This window comes from Perissodus microlepis, chromosome 23 (assembly GCF_051167445.1).
Source record: "Perissodus microlepis isolate ML-2025 ecotype Zambia chromosome 23, ASM5116744v1, whole genome shotgun sequence".
Taxonomy (NCBI): domain Eukaryota; kingdom Metazoa; phylum Chordata; class Actinopteri; order Cichliformes; family Cichlidae; genus Perissodus; species Perissodus microlepis.
In genome coordinates this window covers 28441705-28458445 of record NC_140482.1, presented here as the reverse complement: position 1 = coordinate 28458445, position 16741 = coordinate 28441705, and the positions used below count along the sequence as shown (strand labels likewise).

At 37.9% G+C, this 16741-nt stretch overlaps 2 protein-coding genes and 1 non-coding gene across 4 annotated transcripts; 2 read left to right on the top strand and 1 right to left on the bottom strand.

Moving 5' to 3' along the window:
* The first annotated feature begins 360 nt into the window (after positions 1 to 360).
* Positions 361 to 13587, top strand: scinla (scinderin like a). Its single transcript, XM_084921282.1, has 17 exons — positions 361 to 471; positions 1329 to 1521; positions 1623 to 1777; positions 4128 to 4289; positions 4405 to 4554; positions 4669 to 4755; positions 5828 to 5960; positions 8054 to 8142; positions 8250 to 8462; positions 8540 to 8673; positions 9473 to 9563; positions 10142 to 10312; positions 10409 to 10583; positions 10663 to 10778; positions 10913 to 10990; positions 11085 to 11145; positions 11716 to 13587. Exons 2-17 carry the CDS (start codon positions 1344 to 1346, stop codon positions 11859 to 11861), a joined length of 2139 nt encoding a protein of 712 aa, XP_084777408.1. The 5' UTR covers positions 361 to 471; positions 1329 to 1343; the 3' UTR covers positions 11862 to 13587.
* On the bottom strand, positions 7628 to 7699 carry trnac-gca (transfer RNA cysteine (anticodon GCA)). The gene has a single exon. It is a non-coding gene; the product is annotated as a tRNA-Cys (tRNA).
* Positions 13491 to 16361, top strand: LOC146361686 (retinol dehydrogenase 8). Of its 2 annotated transcripts, none has more exons than XM_084921284.1 (6): positions 13491 to 13587; positions 14363 to 14524; positions 14623 to 14802; positions 14879 to 14972; positions 15346 to 15529; positions 15614 to 16360. In XM_084921284.1, exons 1-6 carry the CDS (start codon positions 13491 to 13493, stop codon positions 15842 to 15844), a joined length of 948 nt encoding a protein of 315 aa, XP_084777410.1. In that variant the 3' UTR covers positions 15845 to 16360. The 2 variants fall into 2 exon arrangements, with proteins under 2 accessions (XP_084777410.1, XP_084777411.1); XM_084921285.1 differs by having other exon boundaries at positions 13497 to 13587; positions 14084 to 14524; positions 15614 to 16361.
* Positions 16362 to 16741: the final 380 nt, after the last annotated feature.

Below are 16741 nucleotides of genomic sequence, written 5' to 3'. Positions count from 1 at the left end.
ATGAACATTCAGACATGAATGTTGGAAGAGGTGGAACTTTGTTAGCACTGCCCAAAACAGGGCTATAATCAGAGAACACTTTACACTTCACAAACTATATAGTATTCAGCATCTAAAGCTGTAAGATACATAAATAATACATAGATAATAACATAAAAAATGAAATTTGGCAGAATTTGGTAGAAATCCACCGCTCCAATTTAATCGAAACAGGGAAGGGGGAATAAGAAACTGACCTGCATACTGGGCTTTCAAGACGAAAAAAAAAAGCATTCCAAACAACTAAACCAACTCAAGGGCGTTGTTTTCCATCACCCGCTGTTCTGGGATGGGCGAACTGACACGCCTCTCTCAACGCGGATGTTTGTCCAGCCTATATAGCAGAGGACAGCTCAGGAAACCAGGGCGGAGAACTGGAAGAGCAGCAGCGCATCTTCTTAACACCCAACATCTGTCTACGGTCTATACCAGGTAATATAAAGTTTTCTTATGTGCTGCAGAACGAATGCTAATAACTCGCTGGCAGTTAGCCTTTCACACAGCATTTATAAAGCGATGCTTACAATGCTGAAGCATGTTACTCTAGAAAAGCTCTTCCTCATTTTGCATTAAGGAAGTCAAACTAAAAACTATTTTCAGTGTCTGTAACTAGTTACGTTGAGGATAAAGAGAGAATGCGTGAATAAACGTGCTTATCTTCTTACTGGTTAAGCTTTTAATATAAATTTCGTCGATAAATTGTTGTTTATTGCATTTTTCCATGTGTCCATATTTTACATGGTTGGGTAGAAAACTGCACAAGGTAGTAGTACCGTATTATACAGGCAGAAGATAACCTACAAATGCCTGCTTTTGTGGTTGCTTGTTGGGAGCGGCTCTTCGTTCCCCCACAACATATCTATAGTTTGCCACTGAGAGCAGACACACCCTGTGATATGCGTACCGACCGCAGCTTAATTAAGCAGCGCAAGCACCTGCGTTACAGGTTAAGTAACAGATACTGCAGAAAAGTTCTTGAAAAACTGCATTCTTAATAAACATGGATTCAATGAAAAGTAACTGAAATAGTAATATAAAATGTTGTGATGTGAACTACAGATGGCTTTAAAAGAAAGTGGGGATCAGCAGCTTTCAGTATGAAGGCAGATTTTATATCTATTTATATATAAAACTGGGGCTCCAACAATCGATTCTTTTCATTGCTGAGTCTCTAAATTGTCAGAGAATGATGTGAAAATTGCTTCTTTTTGCCAACCAAAAGTCATATAATGGTAGCTGTTGGCCTTGCTGTGACCTGAAGATTTTAATGAAGACAAATCACCTTTCAGGTCCTCATCATCACGATGGCACACAAAGAGTTTGAGACTGCAGGGAAGAAGCCTGGCCTGCAGGTGTGGCGGGTGGAGAACATGGATCTGAAACCTGTGCCCCCTGCACTCTATGGAGACTTCTTCACCGGAGATGCTTACATCTTGCTTTACACCACCAAGGCTCCCTCATACAATGTTCATTCATGGATTGGTATTGGATTCTCTGCTGACAACCTAATAGCTAAATTCCCTTCCTGTCAATGTTCTGTTTCATTTTCCACACTGTTTATTTACCATCCTTTTTTATCTTAGGCAATGAAGCTTCCCAGGATGAGAGTGGGGCAGCTGCCATTTTCATAACTCAGCTGGATGACCACCTGCAAGGAGCTGCAATCCAGTACAATGAATTTCAAAACCAAGAGTCAACCACCTTCCTGGGCTACTTCAAGTCTGGCATCAAATACAAGGTGAAATTTGCATGCGTACTTATGGTGGTATAAGTCATTTGAATTTGTTTGCCTCAGAAAGGTAAAAGTTGTGAGTCTAAGCTACCAAACCATGACTGTGACTTTGTGACAGTTTATTGCATGTCTGTCAACTCTGTAAATATACTGTTATAGCTTCAGGCAAGGAAACAGCTCTAAAAAGTCATAATTCACCACCCACGCGACTCCAAAATGAGTGACTAGTCTGACTGGGACCTTGCTCTTGTTTGTCATAGGAAAAGGAATGATCATTCTTCCTCGAATTTGTCCTTTAAACTGGGTCGTCCCCCCCCTTAGACATAAGCAAGTCTTTTCAGGACAAGCAGAGGAGTATAGTCACTGTGTGCAGGATTTGAGGCATGTTATAACACCTTCTCTGTTTATCATGTGATACACACTGGCCCCAAAGAATTTTTCCCTTTCACAATTCCTGGAAAAGGAGAGGCAAAACATGGCGACATACAAGAGTCTGAAATCATTCTTTATATTATGAGAATTTGAGTCTAAAAACATTTAGATAGTCAGGGAGACCTAAAATATTATGTTGAATATTATGGTGTCATGCTGTCTATTCTAAAGAACACATTCTATAAGCCTCAGGTTTGAGAAGTTTGGTGAACACCTGGTTTTCCTTGAAGATGTAATATATGAGCATAAACCATTTAAATAATTAAGGCACCATCTTTTAATTCTGTATTTACTTCTTTTTTATGTGTTCACAGTTTTAACAGGGTCCTTAGACTCACTGATCAATCTCCAGCATTAGAACTGCCTTAGTAATTGCTACGACCTGCTACGACCTGAAAACATCTGTTTGAGATAATGCTCGATGTTATCATGATTGCTTCATATCATTCGTGCATATTTGTCAGCCACATGTTTATGCAGCTAAACCCCTATCTACCATAGCCAAAGCTGTCACAAGAAGTAATACTGGGTTTAGAACTATTTTTAAGAAATTATTACTTTATTGCATATTGATGATCATCCTGTATAAGTATGATAACTAGAGGACCAGAACTAAATGGATGGTGGAATTCAATAAAGAAGATTCCCTGCATTTTTACACCACCTGTTCATTGAAAGAGGGGAAATCCTGGTTACGAACTAGTTTTTCTGCCTCTTAGCACTGGGTTATGAAACTGTGTTAAGAACTAAAGGACTAGTATATAAAATAAAAACACAGAGCGAAAAAAGGTCCAACTATTGTGCTACTTAAACTATTGAGATATGAATAAAAACAGTGCTTATTGGAGTGAAAATGGCACGAAAATTTGTGTTTTCAATCATCATGACAATTCAAAGCATCTGCATTTGCTTCACTTTTCAGAATCAAAGACTACATCCTTTTTTATGTTTAGCATACTGTGTATTTATGTGCTGGACTGTTTCTAGGAACTGACTTCCTAGAAACAAAGCTAGTTGTCTGTCAGGTTTGCCATACCTGCTCTTGCCTTTTATTTATGTATTTTTCCAGTCAGCGGTAGGATTTGCTGACATTTTGTGCACAGTGTAAACAAACGAGTAGGCGTGATCTTTAGAGATTATGTTGACTTTAAAGAAGTGAATTCTTGCAACTAGAGCAACTACAGACATAACAGCGGTGTCAGCTTTCTAAAAAGTTCATATAAAAAGCACTCCGAAAGCGCAGACCTCCTCTATAAGCAGCTCACTGTGCTGTATTTTGTATATCAGTTAAGGGTACCTTGATTACTAAAAGATTATACAGGAGTGGGTAATGGATAAAAGCTATTGATTTGTAAATAAGTGGACATGAATAACTTTAGCTTATTATATTATATTATACTACAGTCTATTTCTAACTAACTAGGCAGGTCATCTTCTTTCTACTGACAGTACTTTCTTTAAAGATATAACATGTTTTTCAGTCAACTTGAAAGAAAGGCAGATCTAAAATTTAAAAGTGAGGACACAGGTCAAAGAAGACATGCTACTTGGATGGAAATTATAATGTGATATTTAGATCCCAGTATACCAGTGTCATTTACTTTTGCCAGTACAAATATAGTAGAATTTTAAGTACTGTTTTAAAGATAAAATACATTTTTATTAAAGTTTGACCTTGAAGAACAGGTCAGAAGTCCAGGAGGGGGAAAAATGTCAGTAAGAAATAGATTTAAAAAGCTGTATTTAGCATTAGTATCACTTTGGCTTCCTATCAATCTATTGGCCTTGCAGGAGAGGTCAGGGGTCAGATGTGACACAATATTTTAAATCTTTATATGGTACTTTATACGGTACGCTACCAAAAACATAACTTATGCGCTTAGATCACTTACACAGAGCATAACTCAGATTTTTTTTAACACAGAAAGGTGGAGTTGCCTCAGGCTTTAAACATGTGGTAACCAATGATGTAGATGTCAAACGCCTGCTGCACTTGAAAGGTCGTCGACCAGTCAGAGCAACTGAGAAGGATCTGTCCTGGCAAAGCTTTAACAAAGGAGACTCCTTCATCATTGATCTGGGAAAGGTGATCTACAATTTAAAATGTTTTACAGAGATAGCACAGAGTTTAGATGTTGCGTTTTGTCATCTCAACCTTATTTACTTCTTCTTTTCTTTGCATCTTCTCTGTGAATTAATAGAACATTTACTGCTGGTTTGGCAGTGAAGCAAATCACTTTGAGAAGCTCAAAACCACTCAGATGGCCCGAGATATTCGTGATAATGAGCGAAATGGCCGCGGTGAAGTCCATACAATTGATGAAGGTAAAGAGCCAGAAGCTGTGACAAAGGTAAGTTTTAGTGACTTCCTCCTTGTTTAGAATCATTGTGACTGTAACAAATAAGTTATTTGTCTCATTTGGTGGCTAGAGAGGATGTTAAGTACAATGTTGTATTCATTATAGGTACTTGGACCCAAGCCTGATCTCCCACCAGGAAGCAGTGATACAGATGTTGAAAAGACAAACAGGAACAAGGCGTCACTTTATCTGGTAAATACACACATACAGAGAAGCCCAAAAAGTCAAGGAGCAGCAGTGAAAAAACTTCTACTTGTATTCATTTTTAGTCTAGTAAAAGGCATTTCTATTGCAAAATTTCATGTTGGCTGAACAGCTTAAAGCAGAAGTTCTATTTCTAAAAAAAATGTCCACGAATTTGATTTGCTCCAGTTTTGCAGCCCTCAAGCTCCATGGACGCTATAAATCTTTGCAACACCTGATTATCCATGTTATCCTGCCATTGTGTTTTAAAGAGCCTCGGGGGTTTCTCAGTCTTCATGTGCCCAAAATACATTCAGTGGAGTTGAGATCAGGTGATTGAGGAAGAAATGCTCTTAAAAGTCTCAGCCCATCTTAAGTGTTTAGCACAGTATAGGTTAATAAATGATGGTGGGTTTCTTATTACCCCTGATGCTATCCATCCATGCACTGAGATCTCCCCTGCACAGCCTTCTGCTGGCAAGACTTTTGCTGATTGCATTCTCTCTTACCTGTAGTCTGCGCGATTGTGGTTGATGCTACAATTTCCACAGATTCTTCATATTGTCATGGAAAAGCCTATTAAAACTGAAGCCCTCATTCAAGTGCAGAGTTGATGCTGAGTTTGATTTCACTGTGCTGAAAAGAGGTGCAGTGGCTGCAAGGTGATTTCCCTCAACACGCCTCTAATGAATCAATTAAAACGTTTCAACTGTTCTTTGTAATACAGTTTTATCTGAATGCTGCTTCAGTGGAAATCCTACCTGCGTTGTGCATTGCTTCGTACACAAGGCAGTCAAGCATAGTTAATGCCACTATACCATGTGCTTCTGATGAATCTGATCTAGCTAACAATAGAGGAAAAACTTAAATGTTTGATTTTCTTCATTCCTTCCTGTGTGGATTGTGTATAGGTTTCTGGAATTTAACACTATGGGATCATTTCAAGGTTTAGATGAAAATATGAGAGATTATTTAAGACTCTGTCAGACTTTCAACAGTAGTGTATGGTCCCTTGACATGATCCTTGTAAATAAGACATTCAGATGACAAATACAGATACTCTGATCTCTCTGCTGTCTAGATTTCTGATGCTGCTGGTACCATGAAGACATCTTTGGTGGCTGATAAAAACCCATTCAAACAAGATATGCTCAACCAGAATGATTGCTACATCTTGGACAATGGATTGAATAATAATATATTTGTCTGGAAAGGTATTAAGTTTTTACATCTGTTTATTTCTACAACTTCTTGTCTACTATATTAATCAAGTCTCTGCTCATTGGAGTAAGTTGTTACTAACTCTCTTTAGCGTTAAACTCTTTGTTTAACGCTAGAACCCAGAAGAATTTTAAACCCCAAGTACTGTCAGTGGGTGTCAGTTTGACCCCATCCTGCAACAGCAATATTGGGAAAGAAAAATTTCCCATTTTTTGAAGATTAGTTGTCATCAAATAAGAAATATAATTAATATTCATTTTTACATGTGGATCAGTATGGATTGTACAGATAAAATGTGTATTAGAATAAACTAATAAACAAAAAGGTGCAACAAATAATTATAGAATACGACTGTTATTAGGAAACGCTAAAACTGAATTTGAGCTCATTGTGAAACAGATCAAACAACTCATTGGTGATATTTCATAACTGACCTCATAGCTGTCTACAAAAAACATAAATTTTAAATACATTAATTACTATAAACGTATAACACTCCAAGTTATCATATTGACCCTGTGCACGAGAAAATGCTAACTTCCTGGTTTGAGACCGGATGTGGGGTTGTACATTTCCGGTAGCTTTACTTTGCGGTCAATCGCTACTGCGAAGATATACTCCAAAATCATGTCCAAAACTCGAAAACGGAAAGATTGCGTTAAGTTACAAAGAGGAGAAGGTGGGAACACTCACCACTGTTGTGTCATAAAAAATCTAATGATCAATTTTGACGTTTAAAGAGTTTAGATCGATCAGTTGTTTACATCACTCAACACAAGCAGAACTGCATTACTGCAGCAGAAGACACATCGTCCACATTCAGAAGCACATCTCTGTATAGTGACTGGTCTTATGATTTAAACAGGCAAATGTTCAGCATTCAAACTACAGGTGAAGAATAGTCAAACCAGATGTTTCCCCGTTATGTCGATATCAGCTAGTCAAGTACACACCTATGCAGCATGTTAACAAACCGTGAAAAAAGCCACACAAAAAATGAATGATTGCTGGTAAGGGTTTCTATACATTAGTATTTACGAAGGGTATGTTGTGACTTACCTTCAAAATTACAGTGGTCCCTCGCTAATAACGCGGTTCACCTTTCACCTCGCTTTAGTGCAAGTTTGCACGTTTTTTTTTATGTCACATTGTGTCCTGCGTCCTGATCGCTGCAGACGATCTCCTCCGTGACGTCTCTCCTGTACAGTACAGAATCGCTGCATCGATCGCTAGCAGTGTGACTCTGAAGTGCAGTGCTGTACGTCCACGATGTCCACCAAACGTTTTGCACCGTCAAAAAAAAAAATTGGCTACTTGATTTCACCTATCACTGGTTATTTTTAGAACATAACACCCGCGATAAACGAGGGACAGCTGAGAAATATAACATTTGAATCCATTTTCTCTTTTGCTCTGAGGCACGGGGAAAAAATATCGACAAGTCGATGAACATCATTTACAGATATATTGGGTAAATGCCCAAGACATCTATAGAAATGTAAATCGCCGCTTGATTCATTCATTTGCTTAACTTGTTTTGGAACGTAAACAGGGCGTGAATAGGACACCGGAAACAAAGCTCCCCACAGGAGTTTCTGCACCGGAAGTAGCATATGCTAACGTGCACATAGTCAATTGCAATAATGACTTTTAAATGAACAGGGAGCACCCAGATTTGAACTGGGGACCTATTGATCTGCAGTCAAACGCTCTACCACTGAGCTATACCCCCTCTGTCACTGAGCAGCTTTCATATGAAAATATGTGTAGGCAACCCAGTGTGAACCCTTTGTTGTATTACATTCATTTCCGTAAGGTCAAAATTATGTCCTCATTGGTTCTAGGTACATGTGGTCATAAATCTTTTTCCCACAGACCCCCAAATTTCCTGTTTGATAAACAAGCCCTTTTTAGGAAAAAATTCATGAAATATGTAATGATGTGGATTTATTTTAACAGAGTTACACAATTTTTAAAAGAATCATAATGAACCATTTGATGGTTTCTACTGTTAAACATACATGAGTCATTGACTTTGATTTGACCAGTTTAACCTCTGATCTCTGTACCAAACTTTAATCTGCAGGACAGAAAGCAAGCAAAGAGGAGCGCAAAGCAGCGAAGGCTGCTGCTGACAAGTTTATCGCAGACAAAAATTACTCCAGTAAAACTCAGGTAATGTTAGCATGTAGTGATCATCTGCTGCCAGAACTTCATCCTTCTGCTATCTCATTGTGTTTATGACTTAACATGTTTTTCGTTGTTTATTATGTCGTGTGCAGGTCCTGATAGTGCCAGCAGGGAGCGAGCCCACCATGTTTAAGCAGTTCTTCTTCAAATGGTTTGAAGGGAATATCACAGGCCCAGGGCAGACCCACACAGTTGGTCGTATTGCCAAGGTGGAGCAGATTCCCTTCGACCCATCCAATCTCCACAACAACCCCGCCATGGCTGCCCAGTATGGCGTGGTTGATGATGGCTCTGGGAAAGTTCAGGTACAGTAACCAGCTTGACAGTGTTTTATTTTCCTTAAAAATTAATAAGTAAATGCAACATTGGTGGATGTCTGCAGATTTGGCGTGTGGAAGGAGGCGATAAGGTAGCAGTGGACAAATCCACCTATGGACAGTTCTTTGGAGGTGACTGTTACTTGGTGCTGTACTCTTACAACAGTGGAGGCAGAGAGAAGCACATCATTTACACCTGGTGCGTAAAACATGCTCAATGTGGCAGAATTGGTCTTTTAAGGGGTACAAGGCAAATATTCCTGGCTTGGTACTCACTTTCTCTGTTTAGGTAAATGAAAAATGTAAGCATGATATGAACTTGTGACACAACACACACAGAAGTAAAGCCATTGAGTTGTAGAGCATACTGGTCTTTGTAACAAGATTTTTATCCATGAAGGGTTTGGGTTTGATATAGAGAAATTTTGCTTTATCTTCAAGCACTCTTTAATATGATGCAGAATTCGTAGATGAACCAATAAATGAAAGTGATCAAAGCTGGTGGGATTGTTCAATTGCAGGCATGTTAGGCAGGGTTTATACACATTGACCCATTAATGATTTTAAAATCCTGGGAGGAGACACAATCCCCTTTGAGGTTGCTATGCCGACCCCTTCTGAATCAGCCTAAAGCAGTTTTAATGTTTCTAGGACTAAATGAGTGCCAATATTAATATAATCTGAGAGTGGAATGTAAATGTAACAAATTTCATCACATCCATTCTGTCTGTCTGATATGATGATGCCACAGAATGAAAACAGTTACCAGTTATAGTACTGCTGAAATTTCATGACGTGATAAAAAAAACCCCCAACATTAATGATTTCTTAAACTTGTGGTAAAATAATAAAATATAATTGTGGGTAGTCAGTTTATGTATTTAGTGTTTTTGTAAGCTGTGTGAGGGTGCTGAGAGAATCAAGAGTTTTTGAAACATTACTTTTATGCCTTAATTGTGAATATCATATTTAATTGTGCTTAATTTTGCTCGCTGTAGGCAAGGGCAGAAATGCACTCAGGATGAACTGACTGCTTCGGCCTTCCTCACCGTCAAGCTGGATGATTCCATGGATGGAGTAGCAACACAGGTAAGATTTTTCCAGATTTCAAGTAAGAGTTAAAATGTTAAGAAATAAAAGTACCTGGCAACAGTTAGTGAAAGGAATGATGCAACTCTCAGATCCATCTTTTATATTATGAACCAGAAGCAATAAAATACACAACACACTTGCAAAATCATTCACATTAACAGGCTTTTTTTCCATTTTCAACCAACAAATCATTAAGTTGACCTTGAAGACTTTGGTGGATTTAAACCAGATTTTAATGGAGTGTTAACATGACCCCACTCAACACACCTACAAAATGTTATCAGAATTCATTCAAAAATGTTTGAGCTATTGTGTTTACAAACTGACAAGATGACGTGCATGCAGACACTACCAAAAACATGACCTCCTTGGCATCTTGCAGCTGTTAGCTTAGTATACAAACTGGAGAACAAGAGGTAGGTGGATGTTTTTAACATTCATACAGAGGAACTGCTGTCCCCTGTTTTCAGTCTTTACCCTGAGCTCCTATTAACCACCTCCCAGCTGTACTTAGAGATAAGTCTGGGATCAGTCTCCTAATCAATTTTAATGACTGTGTGGCTGTATCTCCGCAGGTTCGGGTCACTCAAGGTAAAGAACCCCCCCATCTTGTGAGCTTGTTTAAGGACAAGCCCATGGTCATCCATCAGGGTGGGACATCCCGCAAGTGTGGCGAGACTAAGCCAAGCAGCACACGGCTCTTTCATATCCGCAAGAGCGGCAACAATACCACACGAGCTGTTGAGGTCAGCCTCATTTATTACACTGAATGTTAATAAACTGGTTCTTTATAATGAACAGATGCCACCACTCCTCCCTATCTTTCTGTCACACCCACACAGGTGGAGCCCACTGCATCCTCTCTGAACACCAATGATGTGTTTGTGCTGAAGACTCCTGATTGCCTTTTCCTGTGGAAGGGAAAGGGTGCAAGTTCAGATGAGATGGCTGCAGCTAACTATGTTGCCAGCCTCCTTGGAGGAACTGCTACTGGGGTGGAGGAGACACAGGAGCCAGGTAAAGAGCTTTGATTTCCACAAAGTAGTATTTGTGAGATGTCCCCAGTAGAAAACGGTCCTTTTCTCCTTGTTTCCAGCTGTTTTCTGGGCTTCTCTGGGTGGTAAGAAAGAATACCAGACGTCCAAGGCTCTTCAGGGAGTGGTCCGACAACCACGACTGTTTGGATGTTCAAACAAAACTGGCAGGCTAACAGTGAGTATTCAAGTGTTCATCAATCAGATTTTTTAAATGTAAGTAGTTATATAAACAGTTATATTGTTTTCTTACCAACTAGTTTAACAATTTTTAAATGGCCACTTTGTAATTGTGTGCTGATCAATTTTCAGGTTGAGGAAGTTCCCGGGGACTTCTCACAGATTGATCTGGCAACTGATGATGTCATGATTCTGGACACATGGGATCAGGTATAAAAGCACTTTTGATGAAAGACTCGAGTTGTAGCTAGTTGATGTTTTCCTCCTTTTGATCCTTGAGCTCTTTGATTACTGTTCCCATCAGATTTTTGTTTGGATTGGAAACGAAGCAAATGAAACGGAGAAACTTGAATCACCTAAGATGGGTAAGAGAAAACTATTAGACATGAGAAGGAATTACAGAAATACAGCAACAGGGTCAATTCAGGGAGAATAAAAACATATATAGAGGGAATCATTTTCCCAGAAAATAAGGCATGAATTATAGATATTAATTCTGATAGCAAATATATTTTATTTGAGATAACTATTGTAAATTTATGAGTAAGGAAATGACCAAATTTACCTAAAAACAATTTCTTGAGATTAATATTTGAGATTATTGAGTTACAAATTTACAAAATTATTTTCTCCAAAATTTGACTATAATCTCAGAAATTTAAGACTTTTTTTCTCATATTATGTTGTTTGTAAATTTGTTGATTTACTCTCAGAGAATAAAATATTTTTGCTGGACATTTAAGATTTTAATCTTGCAAATTTATGACTGAATAATTTTAAAGAATATTAAATAATATTATTTTACATTCATTTCTAAATTTACCACTCTTCTTATAATTTTAGCTCCAATTTGAATTTGGCTATAGTGAATGGCCCTTTAATCCTACTGTACAGAAGAGACCTCAGTTCACAAATACATCCTGCTTTCCTTTCAGCCAAACAATATGTGGATTCAGACCCCTCTGGCCGCCGTGGTACCCCCATCACCATCCTTAAGCAGGGGGAAGAGATCCCGTCCTTCACCGGATGGTTCCAAGCTTGGGACCCAAAGATGTGGTCCCAAAATCTTTATGCCCAGTAGAATTAAATTGGAATAAACGCATATTTTAAGCATCTCTGAAAAATCTGGATAGTTTTGATGTTTGCCATTTTTTGTTGACCTTAAAGCATAAATTGGCACCTAAGATGGAACTTCTCTGCAGGTGAAGTGCAGATGCAAATATGTGCTTGAAGCTGTGGTGCAGGTTAAAACGTAACCCATCTGATTTCCAACCCATTTTTTCAGAGTAAAAAAAAAAAATATATATAGTCAAGCTACTGTTTAAGAAAGAAAAGTACATTGGCTTTTACACAAAATAACATTAAAATGTTCATAAATGTTATAGAAGAGAAGTAATGATTAATTACTGATTTTTAAGGCAATATCTACGTAAGTGCATTCAGGCTCTTTTCAGCAGCTGTCAGTGCTGTGTTCCAGCAACATGTGTAACCCAAAGCAAATGTATCATCTTAAAGTTTTTCTAATAAATGACGGCTGTTTGAGGCTATAGGAGAAAATGACCAGATAACTGAAATTTTCATACAACAGCTTTAGGTATTCTCATGACAAACCAACAAAATTTGGCTCTTGGAGATATCATTTAATGAATCTGTCATTTAAGGACCTGTGAGGTGTCTGTTTTGGAACCAAAAGGTTTCTGATTTAGCTGTCCTACTCAGTTGTGCTCTCTAGTTTCCAGTCAGAGCCACTTATTCCTGTTTTGTAAAAGCAGTACACGTTATTTTTTTGTTTTCTTTTCTTGAGACTATAACCAAACTCACTGACTCAGCTTCACAAACTTTAGATGTGCTGAGATGATTGTAATTGAATGATTAATGGATTTAATGGGATAGACTTGCTTTAGGTGACTCGGTGTGCTATTACAACAGATGAATGGCAGTTGGTGAAAACGGGCCTGTGTGTGTGTCAGCATAGATATTAAAAAAAAAACAATGTTCATGTTAAATATTAATAGCATTTCTCATCAAGTTTGACTTTAATTTTCAAAAATTATTTTTTATCTCAAAACTTTGAGCAGTAGGGTACATATTTAAAAAACTGAATTTAATAATTCACAGCCTACAGTAAAAAAAAAATACAATGTTGAGAAAGTTTTATTTGCTACAGCAATGAATGTTTTTTTTCATCTACTTTACATCTACTTAAAAAACCCAACCCACTACATTGTCTAGATTAAGTGTGACCTTACAATTTACTCAAAATTATTTTGAAAACTGTGTTTTAAATAGATTCTTTTAAAAACCACAAATTAAGTTCTCTGTATTTTTACAAAAAAATGTACCTTTTGCTGTCTTCGTTGCAAAACAATTTGTGGGAAATTCCAAATTTAAATAAAATATTTCACCATTGTTTGATTGTATTTTATTTTATTTAAATAAGATGATGCACTTTGCTTATAGGTCTGATATTTTCTTCATATTACAACTGGACTTATCATTAGCCTAAATCCTCACCATGTAACAGCACCATGTGAATGCCACGAATGATACTAATCTTCAGACCATGTGCACACAGCTTTTTGCTGAGTTGTAAACCTCTGATTAAGGAAGGGGCTTTAAAAGTGCCCGCATGTGGTGTGTTGCCTCTCCTCTTTTGTTCCCGTTTTATTCTCTACTGCTGGAGCTGCAAGAAAAGCACTAACCAGGCACGATGAACCAGAAGGTGGTACTCATCACCGGCTGCTCCTCTGGGATTGGCCTCGCATTGGCTGTCCATATTGCAAAAGATGAGAAGAAGAGGTTCATGGGTAACTTTTTAACAGACTTTTTCTAAGATAGCTGGGGCTGTTGACTATATTTCAAAACTCTGTGTCAGGTGTGGAGGGATCAAAGGGAATCAAAGAAAAATATAATGTATTTAAATTGTGATTGAAAATGTTTCAAATGAGAGAACTTAGAGGAACTATGTGAAAAAAACTAGCACATAATGGTGTAAAAATATGTTTTCTTTTTGAATTTTTTGGAAGTGTGTAGGATGTTTTAAAATATTACCATCTCACATGTACTTGAACTTTCCTTGAACTTTACATGGCTGCTGTGTCTGGCTCAATAATTTCTACTATTAATACTTTGCAGACTATTCATTAAAGTTAACTGTGTAAATGTAATACCAGTTTGAAACCATTCACTAGAAGGATATTAACTTGATAAAATTCACATTATTTACATTATCAATATGTGATGGGTTTCTTCTACAAACAAAATATTGACAAGTTCTTTTTTTTTTTTTAACTCTGGTTCCAGAAACAATCCATACAGCTCACCATCAACAGTTTTTATCTTAAACATGTTTTATGGAAGAAATGGTCCTCCTGGTCTGTTGATTACCCTGAGTAACTAGTAACCATGTTGTACTGATGTAACAGGCAACACCTGAAAGTTGAAATCTGAGAAAAATCCACATTTGCTGCTCCTGGTGGAGATTATTTTTGTGATAGTTTCTCAAATGTAATGTAAAATTTTAATTTCAGTTCTAAATTTAATAAAAACACAACAGCTTCAGATGAGTTTTTGTTGTTGTAGTCTATGCCACCATGAGAAATCTGAGTAAGGCTGAGCCTCTGGTTGAGGCAGCAGGTCGGACCCTGGGCCGGACCTTGGAGATCAAGCAGCTGGACGTATGTGACGAGGCTTCCATCAAAGCCTGCGTGGACAGTCTGCCTGAGCGCAGGGTAGACATTCTCAGTAAGCTCCTACCATTTGCTTCGAAACAGTATTAATTTGGCTTTTCGACCGTCTGTGGAAATTTAAATGATATGTGTCTGTGTGACCTTATTTCACAGTAAGTAATGCTGGGATGGGTCTGATTGGACCCATTGAGTGTCAGTCTATTGAAGAGATGAAAAGTGTCATGGACACCAACTTCTTTGGACTTGTGCGATTAATGAAGGAAATCCTGCCCGACATGAAGAGAAGGAAAAAGGGTCATATTGTGGTCATTAGCAGCGTCATGGGGATTCAGGGTAAGAGCTGCTTCACCTGCTGATCATGAGAACATTTTTTAAGACAGTTGCTTCACAACTTCTTTCCCTGTTTCAGGGATTTTATTCAACGATATCTACGCAGCATCTAAGTTTGCATTGGAAGGCTTTTGTGAAAGCCTAGCAATACAAGCCCTGAGGTTTGGTCTAAAGTAAGATACTAAGTCTATAATGTTTTATTCCTGTTCATCTTTTACTAGCATGTTTGTGAGAGAAAAAAAGTGCCAACCAAAATGTAACTACCTGAAAACTAGCCCTTGCATCTGGTATATTTGTGAAGTCATATTGAACAACAACACCTAGCACTTTCTGCACCATTAGGAGGAAAATATGTGAACCACAGAACACTGTGATGTTTAGGCATGTTCTAACACAGTATCAAATGGTAACTGAATGTTAGTGTGGTTTCTAAAGTTTCCTGTATAATGAAAGTAATATTTAATTACCTTTCACAGTTGTGCACTGAATTTCAGTTTCCTATTTCAAGAGATTTTTTAATGTTCTTCTCTTCTGTCTCTTCCTCAGCATCAGCCTGATAGAGCCAGGTCCAGTGATAACCGAGTTTGAGCGTAAGGTTTATGACGAGGGCCTAAAGATTGATCTCAGCAAAGCAGACAAAGTGACTGCTGACATGTTCACAAATGTCTACTTAAAGAACTACAAACAGATCTTTGAAACCCTCGGACAGACTCCTGAGGACGTGGCAGAGGTATCGTTCGGCAAATACTTCACCTTTAACCTTTAATGCACTACAAGAGCAATAAACTATATTATGAATGATCTTTCTTCATAGCACACCCTCAAGATCCTCATCATGGATAATCCCCCTTTCCGGCACCAGACAAACACTCTCTATACCCCTATGACCACACTCAAGTACGCTGACCCAAATGGTGACCTCCCGATTGAAACGTTTTACAAAATGGTGTTTGAACACGACAAGGTCTTCACAGCCAGCCTGAACTTCATCAAGCTTTTGCAGTGGAGAAGCCGAAAGAGTTTTAAGTTAGAGAAGAACAACTGAATCACATCATATCTTTGTTATTTTGTGACATGGGCATATTTGGCTGTTATTGTCTAGCAGTGTTACCTCCCTGAAATAAATAAAGCTATGAAATGCCATGACAGTGCAGTCTCTTTTCATACGTGGCAGTAAGCTCTTGCAGGTTTAAACCACACCCTGGTGCATTCAAGTGGCATAACTGTCTTAAGTTGACAAGCCCTTGAGCCTTGTGTAATATGGGAAGCAAGCAAAGCTATACGAACAGCAAGATTAAATCAAAGTAAATCAGGTAGGTCAGAGTTATAACGACTAATTTATGAACTTTTTGTCTTTTTAAAAGCATTGTTTTGTTAATGGGTTCTGTTACAGTGTCAGAAGATTATGTATATCTTACATAATCTTGTGTGTGACTAATAAAGGTTATCTTATCTTAATCTGCTGGATTACATAACATAATTACTCGTGGCTTAATCTGGAATATAGCCGCTGAATTCTGAGCCTCGCGCCACATGGACTTTAATGTGAGAAAACTTTTATTTATTTATTTTTTGTAGGATATTGACAGGATTTGGTTAGAAAATTGATCATGTTAGAATATAAAAAGAAAATAATAAAATAAAAGCTGGTATTCTCTTGATGGACACTAGATGGCAGTAAACAATTATTAGGAAATTCAAACATCTGTGAAACCAGTCTGGATGCTGCTGAACACTGATAAGTCCAAAAATAAAATAGATAATTATTGCAGAAATAGGGCCATAAATGACTGCGGCTCAAATTTGTTTCAGCAAGATCTGTGCTTGTGCTGAAAAATATACATGAAAAAGCATTAGTAGACACGTTATCAGACGTACCCTTCCGGGGAGGAGATAACAGGGTTAAAAGAGATGCTCTTGATAATTATGTTTACCACACGAG